Here is a 14,840-nt window from a genome sequence, read left to right as displayed (position 1 = left end):
CATTAAAATATGAAAAAGGTGGTGCTTTTTAGTACTAATGTTTTGGTAATTGTTCTGTATTTTTATGGTCATCATAATTGTGACCAGAAAATGGGGGCCTGGTCACACAAATTTGTGCCAGGTAACACAAATTTGAATTTCTTTCTGCCTGTGCTGACTTTTTCTAGCCCATTTCTTCATATTGCCTCATGGCTGTCCAGTCAGTCTTTGATTTTGATAGCCTGATTGACTTCTGGCCTATGCAATCTATTCTCTTCCAAGTTTTAACTATGTTTTTCCATATCGTGTTCAGAGAAATGAGCAAGGCATGTGACTTTTAGGTTTTTGGGTATTTTATATGCTAAATTTTGGCTGATTTTACACATTATTATTTTTCTTTTAAACTTGTTTTTATGATAGATAATAATAACCATCATTTACTGAGCTGTTACCATGTTCCAGGCATTATCCTAAATGTGTTGCCATCTTTTTAAATTCAGTTCTTAAACTCTTGTGGCCGGCATTTATCATAATCTCCATTTTAGAGATATGGAACTTGAAGTTTAGAGAAGTAAAGTTATCCACTGGAAATCACACAGCTACTAAGTGGCAGAGGTGGGGTTTTAAGTGAGATTTTCTGATTACTTAAGCCAAATTACTTAAGCCAAATCCTGCACACCTCTAAGAATATGTATTGATGTCTTGTCTGTTTGCAAGTAAGCATCATGATAGAAGGGTATTTTACATCCGTTATGAAGTGTGAATACATCTGTTACAGGTTGTATACAAAGTTATTGAGCTAGTTGACTGGTACATAATTGATTTGTTTCTAACCTAACTAAAACTAGCGATGGAGTTTTCTGAAGTTTGCTGATCTTTAGCTAATGTGGCACTCTTTCCACCAGATCTTCCGGAAGGCAAGAGCCGTGGCTCCTTCCATTATTTTCTTTGATGAACTTGATGCCTTAGCAGTTGAAAGGGGCAGGTAAGAAATAATTAAGACTGCCACTCGTAACTGTATATTACCAACTACAGTGTAGAGGAACTAGCACTTTTTATACAGATTTTGTTTATTAATATTATTAATACATTTGGCTTAAAAGAAAACTTTCAACTCACATGGTTTTTTCTTACATACTTAAAATTATTTCATATTACTACTTTATTACTTCTGAGGTAAATGGAACAAAAGGTCACAGATAGCTTAAGTTCACTTTGATGCAAGGGAAGAATAAGAAGCCAGAGAAGTTTGCTGAATTAGGGTGATCTGCCACATTTATGTGCCATCAGAGACATCTGTTTTTGGAACCTAAAAAGGAACAGGATGGGAAACATTGTTAAATATGAACCAGATGGTAGGTAGAATATATAGCAGAGTTCTCATAAAATGCCTTTGAAATATACTAGTGTGAGAAACCAGACAAGATACTTGGTAGGAATAACCTGGTTTTGTAGGCATTTTGGCTCAGTAGGAATCGGCATATGAATTAGAGATAGTAATTTACAGCTTCTAGATATCATTTTCTCTAATCGTCTTCATCGTATTGTGAGTCCTTCCTTAGTGACTCATTCAGATAAATTCTGTGTAGTTTCCTTTGCACAGAAAAATTTTGGTCAAGTTAGTTCGTGCTTTGAAAACAAAGATAAGGCTGACTACGAAATGTAATGTTAATAGTCCAAATAGAGAATTTCAGTTGTACTTTAGCTATATTAAGTCTTAATTAGTTTGGTTTTTATAGCCATAAGAATCTCATAGAATGATATTCTGTTTTCAGTTGTCTTTTCCCTGTAATTGTATAATGAGCCAACATTGCCTAGAAAGTTATTGTTCTGTCTAGTTAAGAGTGCTATTACCTGAAAACTAAAACAAACAAAATCTCGACACATATGTTTTTGTTCGTTAGCCGTTTGAATTGGACACAGTTTCTAGATATTGGAAAACAGATCTGTTGATAGATAGCAAAGTATAAAATTCCCCAAATACTAAATCAGGTTTAGACTTTATTAAAGAAATAGAAAACATAGGAAAACAGGAGAAAATTTTAATTATATAAACTATTACTTTTCTCTATAATTTTATGCATTGCTTTCATTTTTTAAAATTTTCTATAATAACATTTAGATCAAACTCATATGACTAATCCAAAAAAGATAGTGCCTAAGAAAACTTTCTTCTTATCATGATTTATATTTCTATACATAAGATGTTTAAAAAATTGAGCCATGAATTATAATATATGCTACTCCATACTATCCAGGGTGTTAATTCAATTATTTTGACTATTTGAGTTTACTCAAATTAGCCATGAAACTGAGGGTTGCAACCTGCACATTGTAAATAGAGTATAGACATACCATTTGCTTAGCTTTAGAAATATATGTGCTTTCAGAAAGAGAGATTTCTGCTTATAAAAGTGTCTTCTTTCATGCTTACAGAAGTGTCTACTTAGAACCATGATTGTCTCCTTTTCTCTGCCCCATTTAAGTGTCTGTGGGACTTGAAAAATAAGTCAGCCTGTTATTTACTTCTCATTTTCTGTATGCCCATTTAAATTATGGGTGTTCTGGATAAGATTTTTTTGTCTGATTTCGTTTTGTGAGTTGGAGGAAGTGTTGTAAGATTCCCTTTGTAAGGTGCTTTAATAATCTCTGTAATATTTGGGAAAATTGAAAATGCTGTTGAAGTAGCATGGCTGTTTGGAAGATGGATAATATGGTAGGGAGAACAGGCACTGAGGTAGGGAAGGATTTGAATTATCCTGAGCTAATGAGTTGGACTGTGAAGAAAGCTGAGCACCGAAAAATTGATGCTTTTGAACTGTGGTGCTGGAGAAGACTCTTGAGAGTCCCTTGGACTGCAAGGAGATCCAGCCAGTCCATCCTAAAGGAGATCAATCCTGGGTGTTCATTGGAAGGACTGATGCTGAAGCTGAAATTCCAATACTTTGGCCACCTCATGTGAAGAGTTGACTCATTGGAAAAGACCCTGATGCTGGGACGGATTGGGGGCAGGAGGAGAAGGGGATGACAGAGGATGAGATGGCTGGATGGCATCACTGACTCGATGGACATGAGTTTGGGTGGACTCCGGGAGTTTGTGATGGACAGGGAGGCCTGGCGTGCTGTGATTCATGAGGTCTCAAAGAGTCGGACACGACTGAGCAACTGAACTGAACTGAATAATAATATTGGGTAACATTTATTTACTGCTTACCATATTCTAGAAACTGTTTTAAGTGCTTTACAGATTAAAAAAAAATCACAAAAGGGTCCCTGCATTAATACAAAGCAGGTTATTGTATAGTTGGCTCCAGTACTCTGCCCTGCCTGCCAGCTAGCTTAAAATTTCACCTTTTTCAGGATTATAGTCGGGAAGGGCGAGCACTCTGGGTAGTAAATCATCAGTCAGTTTTGTCTTAGGTAACAGTTCTGTCCCCAGAGGTGAAGACACATAGGATGTTTCCCCGTATACTATATTCTCTTGGCCCAGACTCCTCTGATTGAGGGAATGGCCACTAGACTAATCCAGAGATTCCTAGAAAAGCTTTCTCTTTCTCAGATGTTCCAGCTAGTCACTGGATTCTGAATCATCCTCAGCAGCTGGCATTAATTGCCTGGTCACTCCAGACTTCAAGCAGAACTAGAAACTTGGAACTAGAAACATATTTCTGAAGGTTAGAGTCATTGACTGCAGAGGCCCATCTTACTTAACTTACAAACAGCATCACTCCACTTGGGTCTCACTCACAACGTTACGGCCTTTTGTTTATATCAGCCTTTAATCATCGCCACGACTCCCAGGAGGAGTAGGTCCTGTTTTCATCTCCAATTTACAGGTGAGAAAACTTAGGCGTGTAGATCCATAACTGCTTTATTCAACATCATTTATCACAAGTAGCAGAGCTGAAGTTTGAATTTACATATTTTGACTCCAGAGCAGATACTCTGAGCCACTTTTTTATTTGACTATCACACCACAGATCTCAGGATTGCATGTCCAAGTAGTTAATTAACTAACCTTTCATGATTCTATTTATTGTACGTTCTCTTTGTGAGCTTGTGAGTATAAGACTCCTTTGCAACTTTCATTCATTCACTTGTTAAGTAAATGTTTATTGAGCGTTCTTTCTGCAATAGGCTTTGCCTGGGGGATAAAACAGAGAACAGGACCTAGAGCAATTACCTTAACCTCTTTAAGCTTTAGTTTCATTTGTAAAATGGAGATAGTAGTAATAAATTCTAGGTTGTTGGAATTAAATACATGTAAAGTGCTTTATGTACTGCCTGGCATTTAGTAATTGCTTAAAAAACTTGTTTCTCATAATTTCTGCATTGATATTCTTGTAATAATGGTCATTTCCATATAAATAGAAATACAGTAGTAGAGATAGAAATGTAGTGGAGGATATTGAAGCATTTGGGAAATTAGAGTTATTCTACAGGTGACAGGCACTACGGCATTTCAGCAATCTAATTTGCTATTAGTTGTAAGACATACCATTATTTTACATGCCATTACTGAAGAAAAATGCAGCCCTAAACTGTGAAATGGTACTGAGAAATCAACAGCTCCAAGGAATATCCTGATTTCAAAAGTTTTAAATATGAAAAAAGTTTGTATTTTAGAAATAGAGGAAAGACATTATTATTTGGGAGAAAAAGAAGATGATCTGTTGTGTTTTATAAAACTAAGGCTGCCATATAAAAATACTTGATATATTGTTTTATGACTAGAGTATTAAAGAGATGGTTAAATATATGGAAAAATGAAAAGATTAAGTGCTCTGTTAAAAGCTGACTGATATATTCTGTGAAGTATTAGACAATCTGTGATATTAATAACTGTTTTCTTGTATAGCTGTTTCTGCACTTAAAGTCCTGAATTGATTTCCATTTGAAGTGGTTAGGGGGAAAAATAAGTTCTGAGCCAGCTTTCATTGAAAATGAAAATTCCAGGCTTAGTAACATTTTGAAAAGAGCTCTGAGTGTTAGAGTAATGGTCAGGAAATGGGGCAGCCTCTTTTGCAGTATTTCCAGATTTCAGGTAGCTTCAGTGAATTCAGACACTGAACACTATAGAAGAAATTTTTGTAGGCATCATTCTGTAAATGACACTTTTCAAAGTGGGTTATACATTTTTAAATGTGATTTTATAGCAGTATTTGGGCTTCCCAGGTGGCTCAGTGGTAAAGAATCCACCTACCAATTCAGGAGACACAGAAGACATGAATTTGATCCCTGGGTTGGGAAGATCCCTAGAGGAGGGAATGGCAACCCACTCCAGTATTCTTGTCTGGAAAATTCCATGGACAGAGGAGCCTGGCAGGCTGTATGTAGTCCATGGGTTCACAAAGAGTCTGACATGGCTGAGCACGCCTGCATGCACATGGTGGTATGTAAAATTTCATAAAATCATAAAATTTTGTAGCTGAGAAAGTTCTTAGAAATCATCTAGTACAGTCTTTTTTTAGAAGGAATAGAAGCCCCTAGAATTTAAGAGAAGAGGCGCATAACTCCTTTGTGGCCTAGACAAGGCTAGAGCTCATGTCCTCTAATTTAGTGCTCGTTGGATGATAATACTACTGCCTTTAGACTATCAGGATTTGGGATAAAAAAAGTATGTTCATATCAGGGTAAAACTTATCATGTATCTAAATATTTAATGAATATTTTTTATGTAAGAAACTCTAGCAATAACAACTTATTAAATACTTTTAACTATTATTACTTTGTATATCTCTGTTTCAAGTTGCTAAATTCATTGCCTATTTCCTGGTATGCAATTTTTTCTAATTTATACTTCATTGCCTCATAGTTTTTACATTGTTGAACTTTTAATATTAAACAGAACTGCTGAAAGAAGCAGAGTAAAAGAAGAAATGGAACATGTGTAACTGATTTTTTATTATAAGAGTTTTATGAAGTATAGCAGATTTCTATGAATATTTTGTGTTTTGCATTTTGTCTAAGCATTGGGGCTGAGTACTACAGAATGGATTAAAGGTAAGACTTTCCCTCGAGAGATGGCCTAATGCAGCATTTTACTAGGAATTGAGACTTATTTCTTGTTGTTCTAGGACATGTTAAGTCTCTTGTAGCTATCTTGGTTTTAAAATGAAAATTTGCTTGCATTTTGCGTGCACCAAGAAAATTGTCATAAGTAATGCTTGTGTTCAGAGCAGTATATATCTGGCTAGCCTTCCTTGGGTGTTTTTCACACCTAGTATTGACCTACCTCCCATAGGAGGTAGGTTTTAAGAAACAAATTCAGATGCCTGCCATTTGGGATTCTTTATGACATTTGAAAATTATACTAGAAGAAAATTTTGAAATGTAAATTGGATATATCAACTGTTGGTCTATAATTTAAAGATCATATGAAGGGACGATAGGGGATTTTATTTTACTAAAGGAGTTGAAAGGAAATACATATCATTTTTGTGAAATTTTTACTATTGAAAAATAAAATCAGTGTAATATTAGCATCATAGTGGTGAGATTTCTTAAAGATGAGGGTTAGCAATGTTTTCTGAAACAGGCTAGTTTGTAAATGCTTTTTGCTTTTTTTGGCCATACAGTCTCTATTGGAGCTATTCATCTCTTTTGCTACCATGCAAAAGGAGCTACAGAGAATATGTAATCAAATGAAAAACAGTTGGCTGGCCAGATTTAGACTGTGGCTATAGTCTCCTGACCTGTTTTAAGATGTTACAAAGTCTCTTCAGTGCGTGGCACTGTGACTTTTGAAGGGGGGTAATTTGGGAAAGGGGCTTGACTTCTGAAGGGAAAAGAAAATTAATCTATTGGAAAAGTCTAATTTTAGTACTTTCTGTAGCTGAACATTTTTTTACATTGTTGTGTTGCCTTTATCTCTAGCAGATAATAAAGTTTTAAAATCATTTCATTATGTTAGTGATTACACATTTATTCTTAAACTTGAAGTTGGTTTTGATTTCCTAGGATGTCAGTTTTATGGATTTTGTTTCCTACTGCAGCTTTGAAAGTCAGCCAAGAATATTTCTCAGTCCATAAAACATTTTCACTATGCTATTCTCCAGCTAGTTCTCAATGATCTGTGGAAATAAAGGGCAAAGGCAGCATGGGAAATGAGAATCCAAAGAATTCCCTTCACCTCATCTTCAGCATTAATTATAGCTCCCAGTTTCTCTACAAATAACAAATTGGACCAGTATTATACCTTTCTGTTTAGAGGCATTCTATTAGAGGTATCAATACCTTCCTGAACTGCTAATATTTTTATTGAATGAATTAAATAACTTAGGTGTTCCATGTTACCAACAGAGACTAACAGATTTTTGAAACCAGAAGAACTTGTATTCTATCTAGTTTAATTCCCTTATTCATATAGGCCAGTAATTATGACACCCTCAAGGGAATAGTAACATCTTTATCCTCTTACCTCAGGTATCCAGCACAGTATCTAACAGAGAAGCACCCAGACATTTAGTTTTTGAATAAGGAAATGTAGGCTTACAGAAACTAGAGATTAGGTTCAATCAGCTGGTTGTTAGCAGAATCTGATTTCACTATGTGTTAGTGTCATTTATTAACTAATTTTACTTTAAAATTAAACACCAAGACAGTCTTTTGGAGTTTTGTCACTTGCATTATTTTCCTAGAAGCATCATCATCTTTATTATAAAAAATTATTTGTAAGCTATGGAATACCTTCACTTGTCAGAGTGTCAGTCTCTTGTCAGAGAGCTCCAAAAAGAATTAACGAAGTGCTGACTGATGTGTTTTTCTTAAAAAATTCAATAGTTTTTGTACACAGTAACTCTAAAAGTGAGTCTGGACTCAGAAAGCTTTGCCAGTTGTGCTAAGGGTACAGAAACAGTAAATGTTCTTTTCAATGTGGCTGATAGCAACAGTATTCAAATCTAACAGAGGATAACAACATAGATACTTAACTACAGTGAGAAAACATTTTGAAAGACTATGGACGTCCTTGGTATACTAATTAATTTTGTAGAGAGATCACCATGTTATCTTCTGCCAGAAGATCATTCAGTGTAGGGGAATCAAACTGAGTCTTTTTTCATGCATTCAAGTCATTGGGTTCCAAATCCTGTGTGTCTGTAATCACATTTAGAGCATTATAAATCAAGATCCTGAATCAGTATCCACCTACCCCCTACATCCCCCCACCCCCATCCCCACACACAAAAAAAGGTTCATTTAGAAGACTGAAAAAGAGGATAGAAGTAACAGATGACGAGAACTTCTTTTGGTATAGATCTAAGAAACCAAGGACGTGGAGATTTTCTTTTCATGCAGTTTCTTGAGCCAAGCAATTCTACATCTGAGCAGTCTTACAGTATATTGGTTTTTTTCCATTTTAGAAGGTTTGCCATTTTAAAAAAAGTCATTTTAAAATATCTGAGCAGTATAAAGATCTCCTTATCTGGAAATTTTTGCTATTCAAAATATATTGTGCCTTGAGGACTCTGAGGAGCCAAACTCACTGCATTTGAACAGCTAGTATATAGTTAAGACTAAAATGTAAAGAAGTCTCATTACCAGTGTATAGTAATTTCCTTCTAATACAGCTTGTATAAACAAAGTATTTCTTAGTAGTCTATTTATTAGGCTCACTGTTTTGGGCATCGTTATGAAGGGCTTAAGTAAGAGGAGTAGTTTTTATCTTAAACTTAATCTTAGCCAAAAGGCCGAAAAGCAGTTGAGTTTTTTACCTTAGCATTATGTTGGTGGTTTTCATGGAAAAGTTTAAGGAAGTTTGATACTTTCTACCATGTTTTAAGTAAAGCTAAGTAGGGAACTGACAATATGTATCTGCTGACCTGTTTTAACTTCTGAAGATCTTTAATCATACATCATGTTCATGTTTTATTTCAGTATTATGTGCCACACATTCCTTTTTCAGTTTAATTGGTTAAAATAACTTGTAAAAGGTTATACACATTGCCAGTAACCAAGGTACAGTGGTAATAATAGTTATAAGAATTATTATTATAATTATCTATTGATCCTTTCTTTGTGCTAACTATTACGCTAGATCTTTTATACATTTTATTTAATTTTGAGAATGCTATGGGTCTTTCCATGTTTGACTGAAACAACTGAGGCTCAGAGAAGTATCTCTTATACAACATTACACAAAAGGAAAAGTGGTAAAGCTGGCAATTGATCCCAAGCTTACTGAGTATCATCGTGGTTTAGTTGTTAAGTCGTGTCCAACTCTTGCGACCACATGGACTGTAGCCTGCCAGACTCCTCTGTCCATGGGATTCTCCAGGCAAGAATACTGGAGTGGGTTGCCATTTTCTTCAGGAGATCTTCCCAACCCAGGGATCAAACCCAGGTCTCCTACATTGCAGGCAGATTTTTTACCAACTGAGCTACGAGGGAAGATTCACTATCATATCTTAGCTCTTTCCCAAATTCAAAGCACCCTTCCCAATAAGTACTGATCAGTGCAGATTTTACTGGAGTCATTTGTAAAACTTTATATTATATAATCATTTATTACAATCACTGTAAAATTTTAGTTTTCCTTGTCAACATTTCTAGATCTATGGCACTTAAGAAAATGACACATGTATATAAGCATTTTTTCTGCTTCAGTTTTTAGCTTGTTGTCAGAAAAATGTTTGAACTTACATGTGTTAATTTTCCTTATTTTCCTTTTATTGGATTATGTTTATAACAGCAGCATAGGGAGGGCCAAGATTGTGAAAAATTCCCTTCAAAAAATTGCTTTTTGTAGAGGGTAAATTGAGTCAAAACTATAGAAGTGTAATGAGCAAAACTATACAAACATAATGTAATGCCTATGTTAGCTTGGAATTTTTACTGGGAAATCATGGCAAAATGAAAAAATACATACTTTTATGTCATTCTCTGTATTAACAGTTTATACAAAGCTGCAGTTATTCAGAGCACATGTAGCTTACACAGCTCTCGGACAGCTGGGGAAGATAACTCATTATATTAATATATGTCTGTCTGCTTTTATAGGGTATGTTGTTAACCTAAAGTAATTTATTTACTATTAGGGTCAAACTGAGTATTGACCACACTATGACAGCATAGATATCCTGTAGTGGTCAGCTGGAATATTCAGAGCATTATTGATTTTTTATATTCCTTGATCTTGGATTTTGGTGTCAGACATTAATTTGGGGGAAATTCTCAGTCATTATGGCTTCAAATATGTTCTACTCTGTATTCTCTTTTTTGTATTTTAGACACACGTATATTACATATTTTGTTGTCCACAGTTCTTGGATATTCTTTTCTGTTGTGTTTTTTTTTTTTCCTCACTGTTTTCTTTAGTCTGGTTTTCTCTTTGCTTTTCCATTTTGAATGTTTCTGTTGACTTAAACAAAGATTATTTCCTCAGCCCTGTGTAATCTACCAATGAACCCAAAAAGGGAATTCCTTTTTCCTGTTACAGTGTTATATCTCAGCATTTCTCTTTGAGCCTTAGAATTTCCATTTCTCTGCTTATGTTGCCCTTTTATTGCATGTCGTCTACTTTGTCCACTAGAGCCCTTAACATATTAGTCATAGTTTTAAAAAATTACTGGTCTGATAATTCCAGCATTCTTGCTAATTCTCTGGTTCTGATGCTAGCTCAGTTTCTTTCTAGCTGTGTTGGTTTGCCTTTTATTCTGCCTTATAGTTTTTCTCTTGATAGGCATGGTTTACTGGGTAAAAGGAACTGTGACAAGTAGGCCTTTAGTAGTGTAGTGGTAAGTGAGCACACAGTGAGAAGGTGTCAGTATCAGCCAGAGGAGGAGTTCTCACCTGACCATGCGGCCTCTTGATCTTATATTTACCAGCCTCGAGAATGTGATAAATGCAATTCTGTTGTTTATAAACCACCTAGTCTGTGGTATTTTGTTATAGCAGCCTGAAAAGATTAGGATACCCAGGTCTCACATTTCTGAGGGATCTAAAAAGAATTGTTAATTTTTCAATTTATAGAGCTTTTTACTTGTTAGGAGGGAATTTTTCAATTTATAGAGCTTTTTACTTGTTAGGAGGGAGTTAAGACTTCTAAAATTCTTACTCATTACTGCCCAGTTGGGACTACCCTGATAGATCAGTTGGTAAAGAATCTGCCTGCAATTCAGGAGACCCTGGTTTGATTCCACGGTCAGGAAGATCCACTGGAGAAGGGATAGGCTACCCACTCCAGTGTTCTGGCCTAGAGAATTCCATGGACTATATAGTACATAGTATATATAGTATATACTATATAGTATATAGAGTCCGCAAAGAGTCAGACACCACTAAGCGACTTTCACTGCTCAGTTGTAACCTGTTTTCTATATTGTGGCCACTGTGGTCCTCAGAAACATAAATCTGATCTTGTCATGTTTCTACTTGAAACTTCCTGTCCACTTCAGGTTAAAATCCAAACTCAGTAATTTGGATAATAAAGCCTTTGTCATACACCCTTGGTTTATCTTTCTCTGCTGATCTTTTACATTTTTACATTACTGCTATGCTGTGCTATTCTGAAGTGGTTTCCATTTTCAGTGTTCTCTCTCTTCCCTCTATTTTTTGACTGTCTGGTCCCCACTCATTTTTTTTAGGTTGTAGGTTAGAAACCATTTCCTCTGGACAGCTCACCTTGACCCTCCCAAGACCTGATCCTGTGACCTTCCATAGCACCTTGTAGTACCACAACAAGTGGTACTACAAAGTAGATACAATTATAGGCCTCAGATGTAATCAGTTGGCATTCTTAAATACTTATATGCTTGTAGTCATCATGAAGGAGCCCTAGAGCTTTTGCTAGCAATGTTCCTATCTAACACTTGGAAAAGTTTTATCATGGAGCATTTTTGGAAGGATAGGTAATCTATTTATTCAAAATGGTCTAAGTTTATTCTTAAGTAGAATCAGGTCAGCAAATTCATACACCTGCCAATTGTTTACTTGCAGGAATTAGTGCTGACTAAAACAAATCTCACTGGCTTCTCAGATTCTCTTTGCTTGCTCACAAACTTTTTTGGCATTGGGAAAGACCATTTAATAAATTGACAGTGTAATTTATATAATAACCTGGAAGAACCAACCATTTAATTTAATTGATAGTAATGATTTATATAACAACTTCATGTGTTTGATTAGTGTGAATCAGAGGCTGTTCTCCTGTGTGTCAAGTTTTGGAACTTGTAATGCATGCTGAGATCTAAACTCTTCTGTTTAGAGATCCTGATTACTTTATTACTAAATATATTATGTGATGATTGTACAAACACTAAGGTGTACTTACTGTCATGCTAAGATAAGAGTATGGAGTGTGGTTTTCTACCCTCTTTCCCTGTTCACCTCCTCGCCCACTCTGAACAGCATCTGATTGAATTTATACATTTAATACGTTTACAGTGTTGTTTCACTCTATAATTGTCCACCCAGAGGTTTATTGTGTATTTCTCAGTTCTGAACAGATTTTAGTAAATTCCAGCTAGTGCTAATGAGAATTGTTATTTTGAGGCCTTGATTGTGTAATATCAGGATTTTGTTCACTATTAAGACCTGTTGGGTTTACTTCTTAAGACTAGATATTCAGTAATTTTTTTGTGATCAAAGGAAATGAGATTAAAGTATAGTTTGTCCAGGAGTAGCTTTATAATTGACCTAGGACATGAACAAAAGCAACAAAATAAAATGCTCTTTTTTGCCTCTCTCTCCAGATATGTGTATTGTGGTGACTCCTTATCTGCTGATATGTTTAAATTTACTCTTAATATTTTTGAAAATATCAAGATAGGTCAAAAATACCCCATTTGTTATACATTTGTAAGGAGTTTTCTGTCTCATGTAAGCTCTGAACTTCATGTGAGATTGAATCTGTATCTTACTCATTTGTTTATTCCCAATTCTTGTCAGTTTAATTGCCATATAAAATGTAAATATCAATTAAGTTAAGTAATTATGTATTTGATGAACCTTTAAAAAATAATATTATATCTTCCCAGATCTTTTATATTTGATGCTTTTTAGCATTTCATTATTGGGGAGAAAATAATCATGATTGATGATGGAGGAAAAGAAATTATTTCAATCTAGTTAGTTTTTGAATATGATAATTCAACAAGTAATGAATTCTGAAGCATACGTTTTATAATTTGAAAAAGACATAATGTTTCTTGGTGCAGAATATACAGTCTTTTTAAAATAGTCGAGTATTTGGGAATAGGTAAACAGATTTTTAAAACTGCATTTTAAAAAATCAGTTCTTCAGGTGCTGGGAATGTAGCTGATCGTGTCTTGGCTCAGCTCTTGACGGAAATGGATGGCATTGAACAGTTAAAGAACGTGACAATCTTGGCAGCTACCAATCGTCCAGATAGGATAGACAAGGTAAGGAAAGAAGGCAGTGTGTACATTGTATAATCAAGAACTGGATCATTTGATTATATTAGATTCTTTTTTTTTTTCTGTCAAACTGCTTTTTAAATCAGTTTGTCATTTAGAGGATACTAAAAGATCTTAAACTAAAGGAAATGAAGAGAACAGAGAAAAAGTTTTGTTTATGTTTTTATTACTTATGGTTTGGTATTAATGAAACTATTTTATTATCCCTTGAGTTTCCCCTCCGTCATTGTTGCATTAAACTCTCAGTATAGTTCCCTGTTGTATTGAAGTTCTGAAATTCGTTTTGTGTTTCATCTGATTTATTTTGAGAAGTTTTTTTTAATATTTTCATTCATATTAAGATAAAATTCTGGATATTCACTAACTAGTTAGACTTGTTATTTTCAACAGTTTTCTAGAACTCCTGACCTAGCAATTGCTCTCAGAGTAATTAGAATCAAAATGATAATGGGTTTTATTTCTCTTAAGAAGTTACTTAGACTATACCAATAAATTAAGCTATATAGGTGCAAAATCAATACTATATAGCTGATGTGATGGAGAAGGCAATGGCAACCCACTCCAGTACTCTTGCCTGGAAAATCCCATGGACTGCGTAGCCTGGTAGGCTGCAGTCCATGGAGTTGCAAAGAGTCGGACATGACTAAGCGACTTCACTTTCAGTTTTCACTTTCATGCATTGGACAAGGAAATGTTAACCCACTCCAGTGTTCTTGCCTGGAAAATCCCAGGGACAGCAGAGCCTGGTGGGCTGCCGTCTATGGGGTCGCAGAGAGTTGGACACAACTGAAATGACTTAGCAGCAGCAGCAGCTGATGTGAAGAGCTGACTCATTTGAAAAGACCCTGATGCTGGGAAGGATTGAGGGCAGGAGGTGAAGGGGACGACAGAGGATGAAATGGTTTGATGCCATCACCAACTCAGTGGACATGAATTTGGGTAAACTCCGGGAGTTGGTGATGGACAGGGAGGCCTAGTGTGCTGCGGTTCATGGGGTCGCAAAGAATCGGAAATGACTGAGCGACTGAACTGAACTGATTGCTACCACTGTTTTTCCCCCAAGTCATGTTTTAACAAATGAGTTCACTTAAATTTTAAGTGCCTAATTTATACTTAGTGTATAATTTTTTAACAAGGATCTAAATTGAGAGTAAAAATTTACTCCCAGGGCATCTACCAGTTTCTCAGCTTTTGTTAATGTTATTGCCTCATGTACATGGCCTTATAAACTTTTTCCTCCTTGTGCACATATATACAGACTTTCAGTTTTAAATATGGGATTTTTTTAAAAAATCATCTTTTTGAAAGTACGAAGGTAGGTTTTATATGGGAAGAAAGCCTTGCTTTTGTTCAATTTGGTATTTTGCTCTGTTATAAAGTCCCTTGGTTGAATGCAGATGAGAAAGCTTTGAACCTTAATAAATTGTTCCCTTTCTGATTCTGTGTTTTATAAGAAGCTGGTTGAGTTATGAACATCTGTAGGA

General features: G+C 35.3%; 1 protein-coding gene across 5 annotated transcripts in view; it reads left to right on the top strand.

The window, feature by feature from the left end:
• The window catches only part of AFG2A (AFG2 AAA ATPase homolog A), a 325,935-nt gene that overhangs the window by 106,421 nt on the left and 204,674 nt on the right, over positions 1–14,840 (top strand). For all 5 annotated transcript variants that reach the window (XM_070474870.1, XM_070474873.1, XM_070474872.1 and 2 more), the window contains exons 13-14: positions 885–964; positions 13,215–13,341. In XM_070474870.1, coding sequence (XP_070330971.1) covers positions 885–964; positions 13,215–13,341 — 207 coding nt within the window. The remainder of the gene's footprint in view (positions 1–884; positions 965–13,214; positions 13,342–14,840) is intronic.

This window comes from Odocoileus virginianus, chromosome 12 (assembly GCF_023699985.2).
Source record: "Odocoileus virginianus isolate 20LAN1187 ecotype Illinois chromosome 12, Ovbor_1.2, whole genome shotgun sequence".
NCBI lineage: Eukaryota > Metazoa > Chordata > Mammalia > Artiodactyla > Cervidae > Odocoileus > Odocoileus virginianus.
Note: the sequence above shows the minus strand (reverse complement) of the source record. Positions and strands in the feature narration are given on the sequence as shown.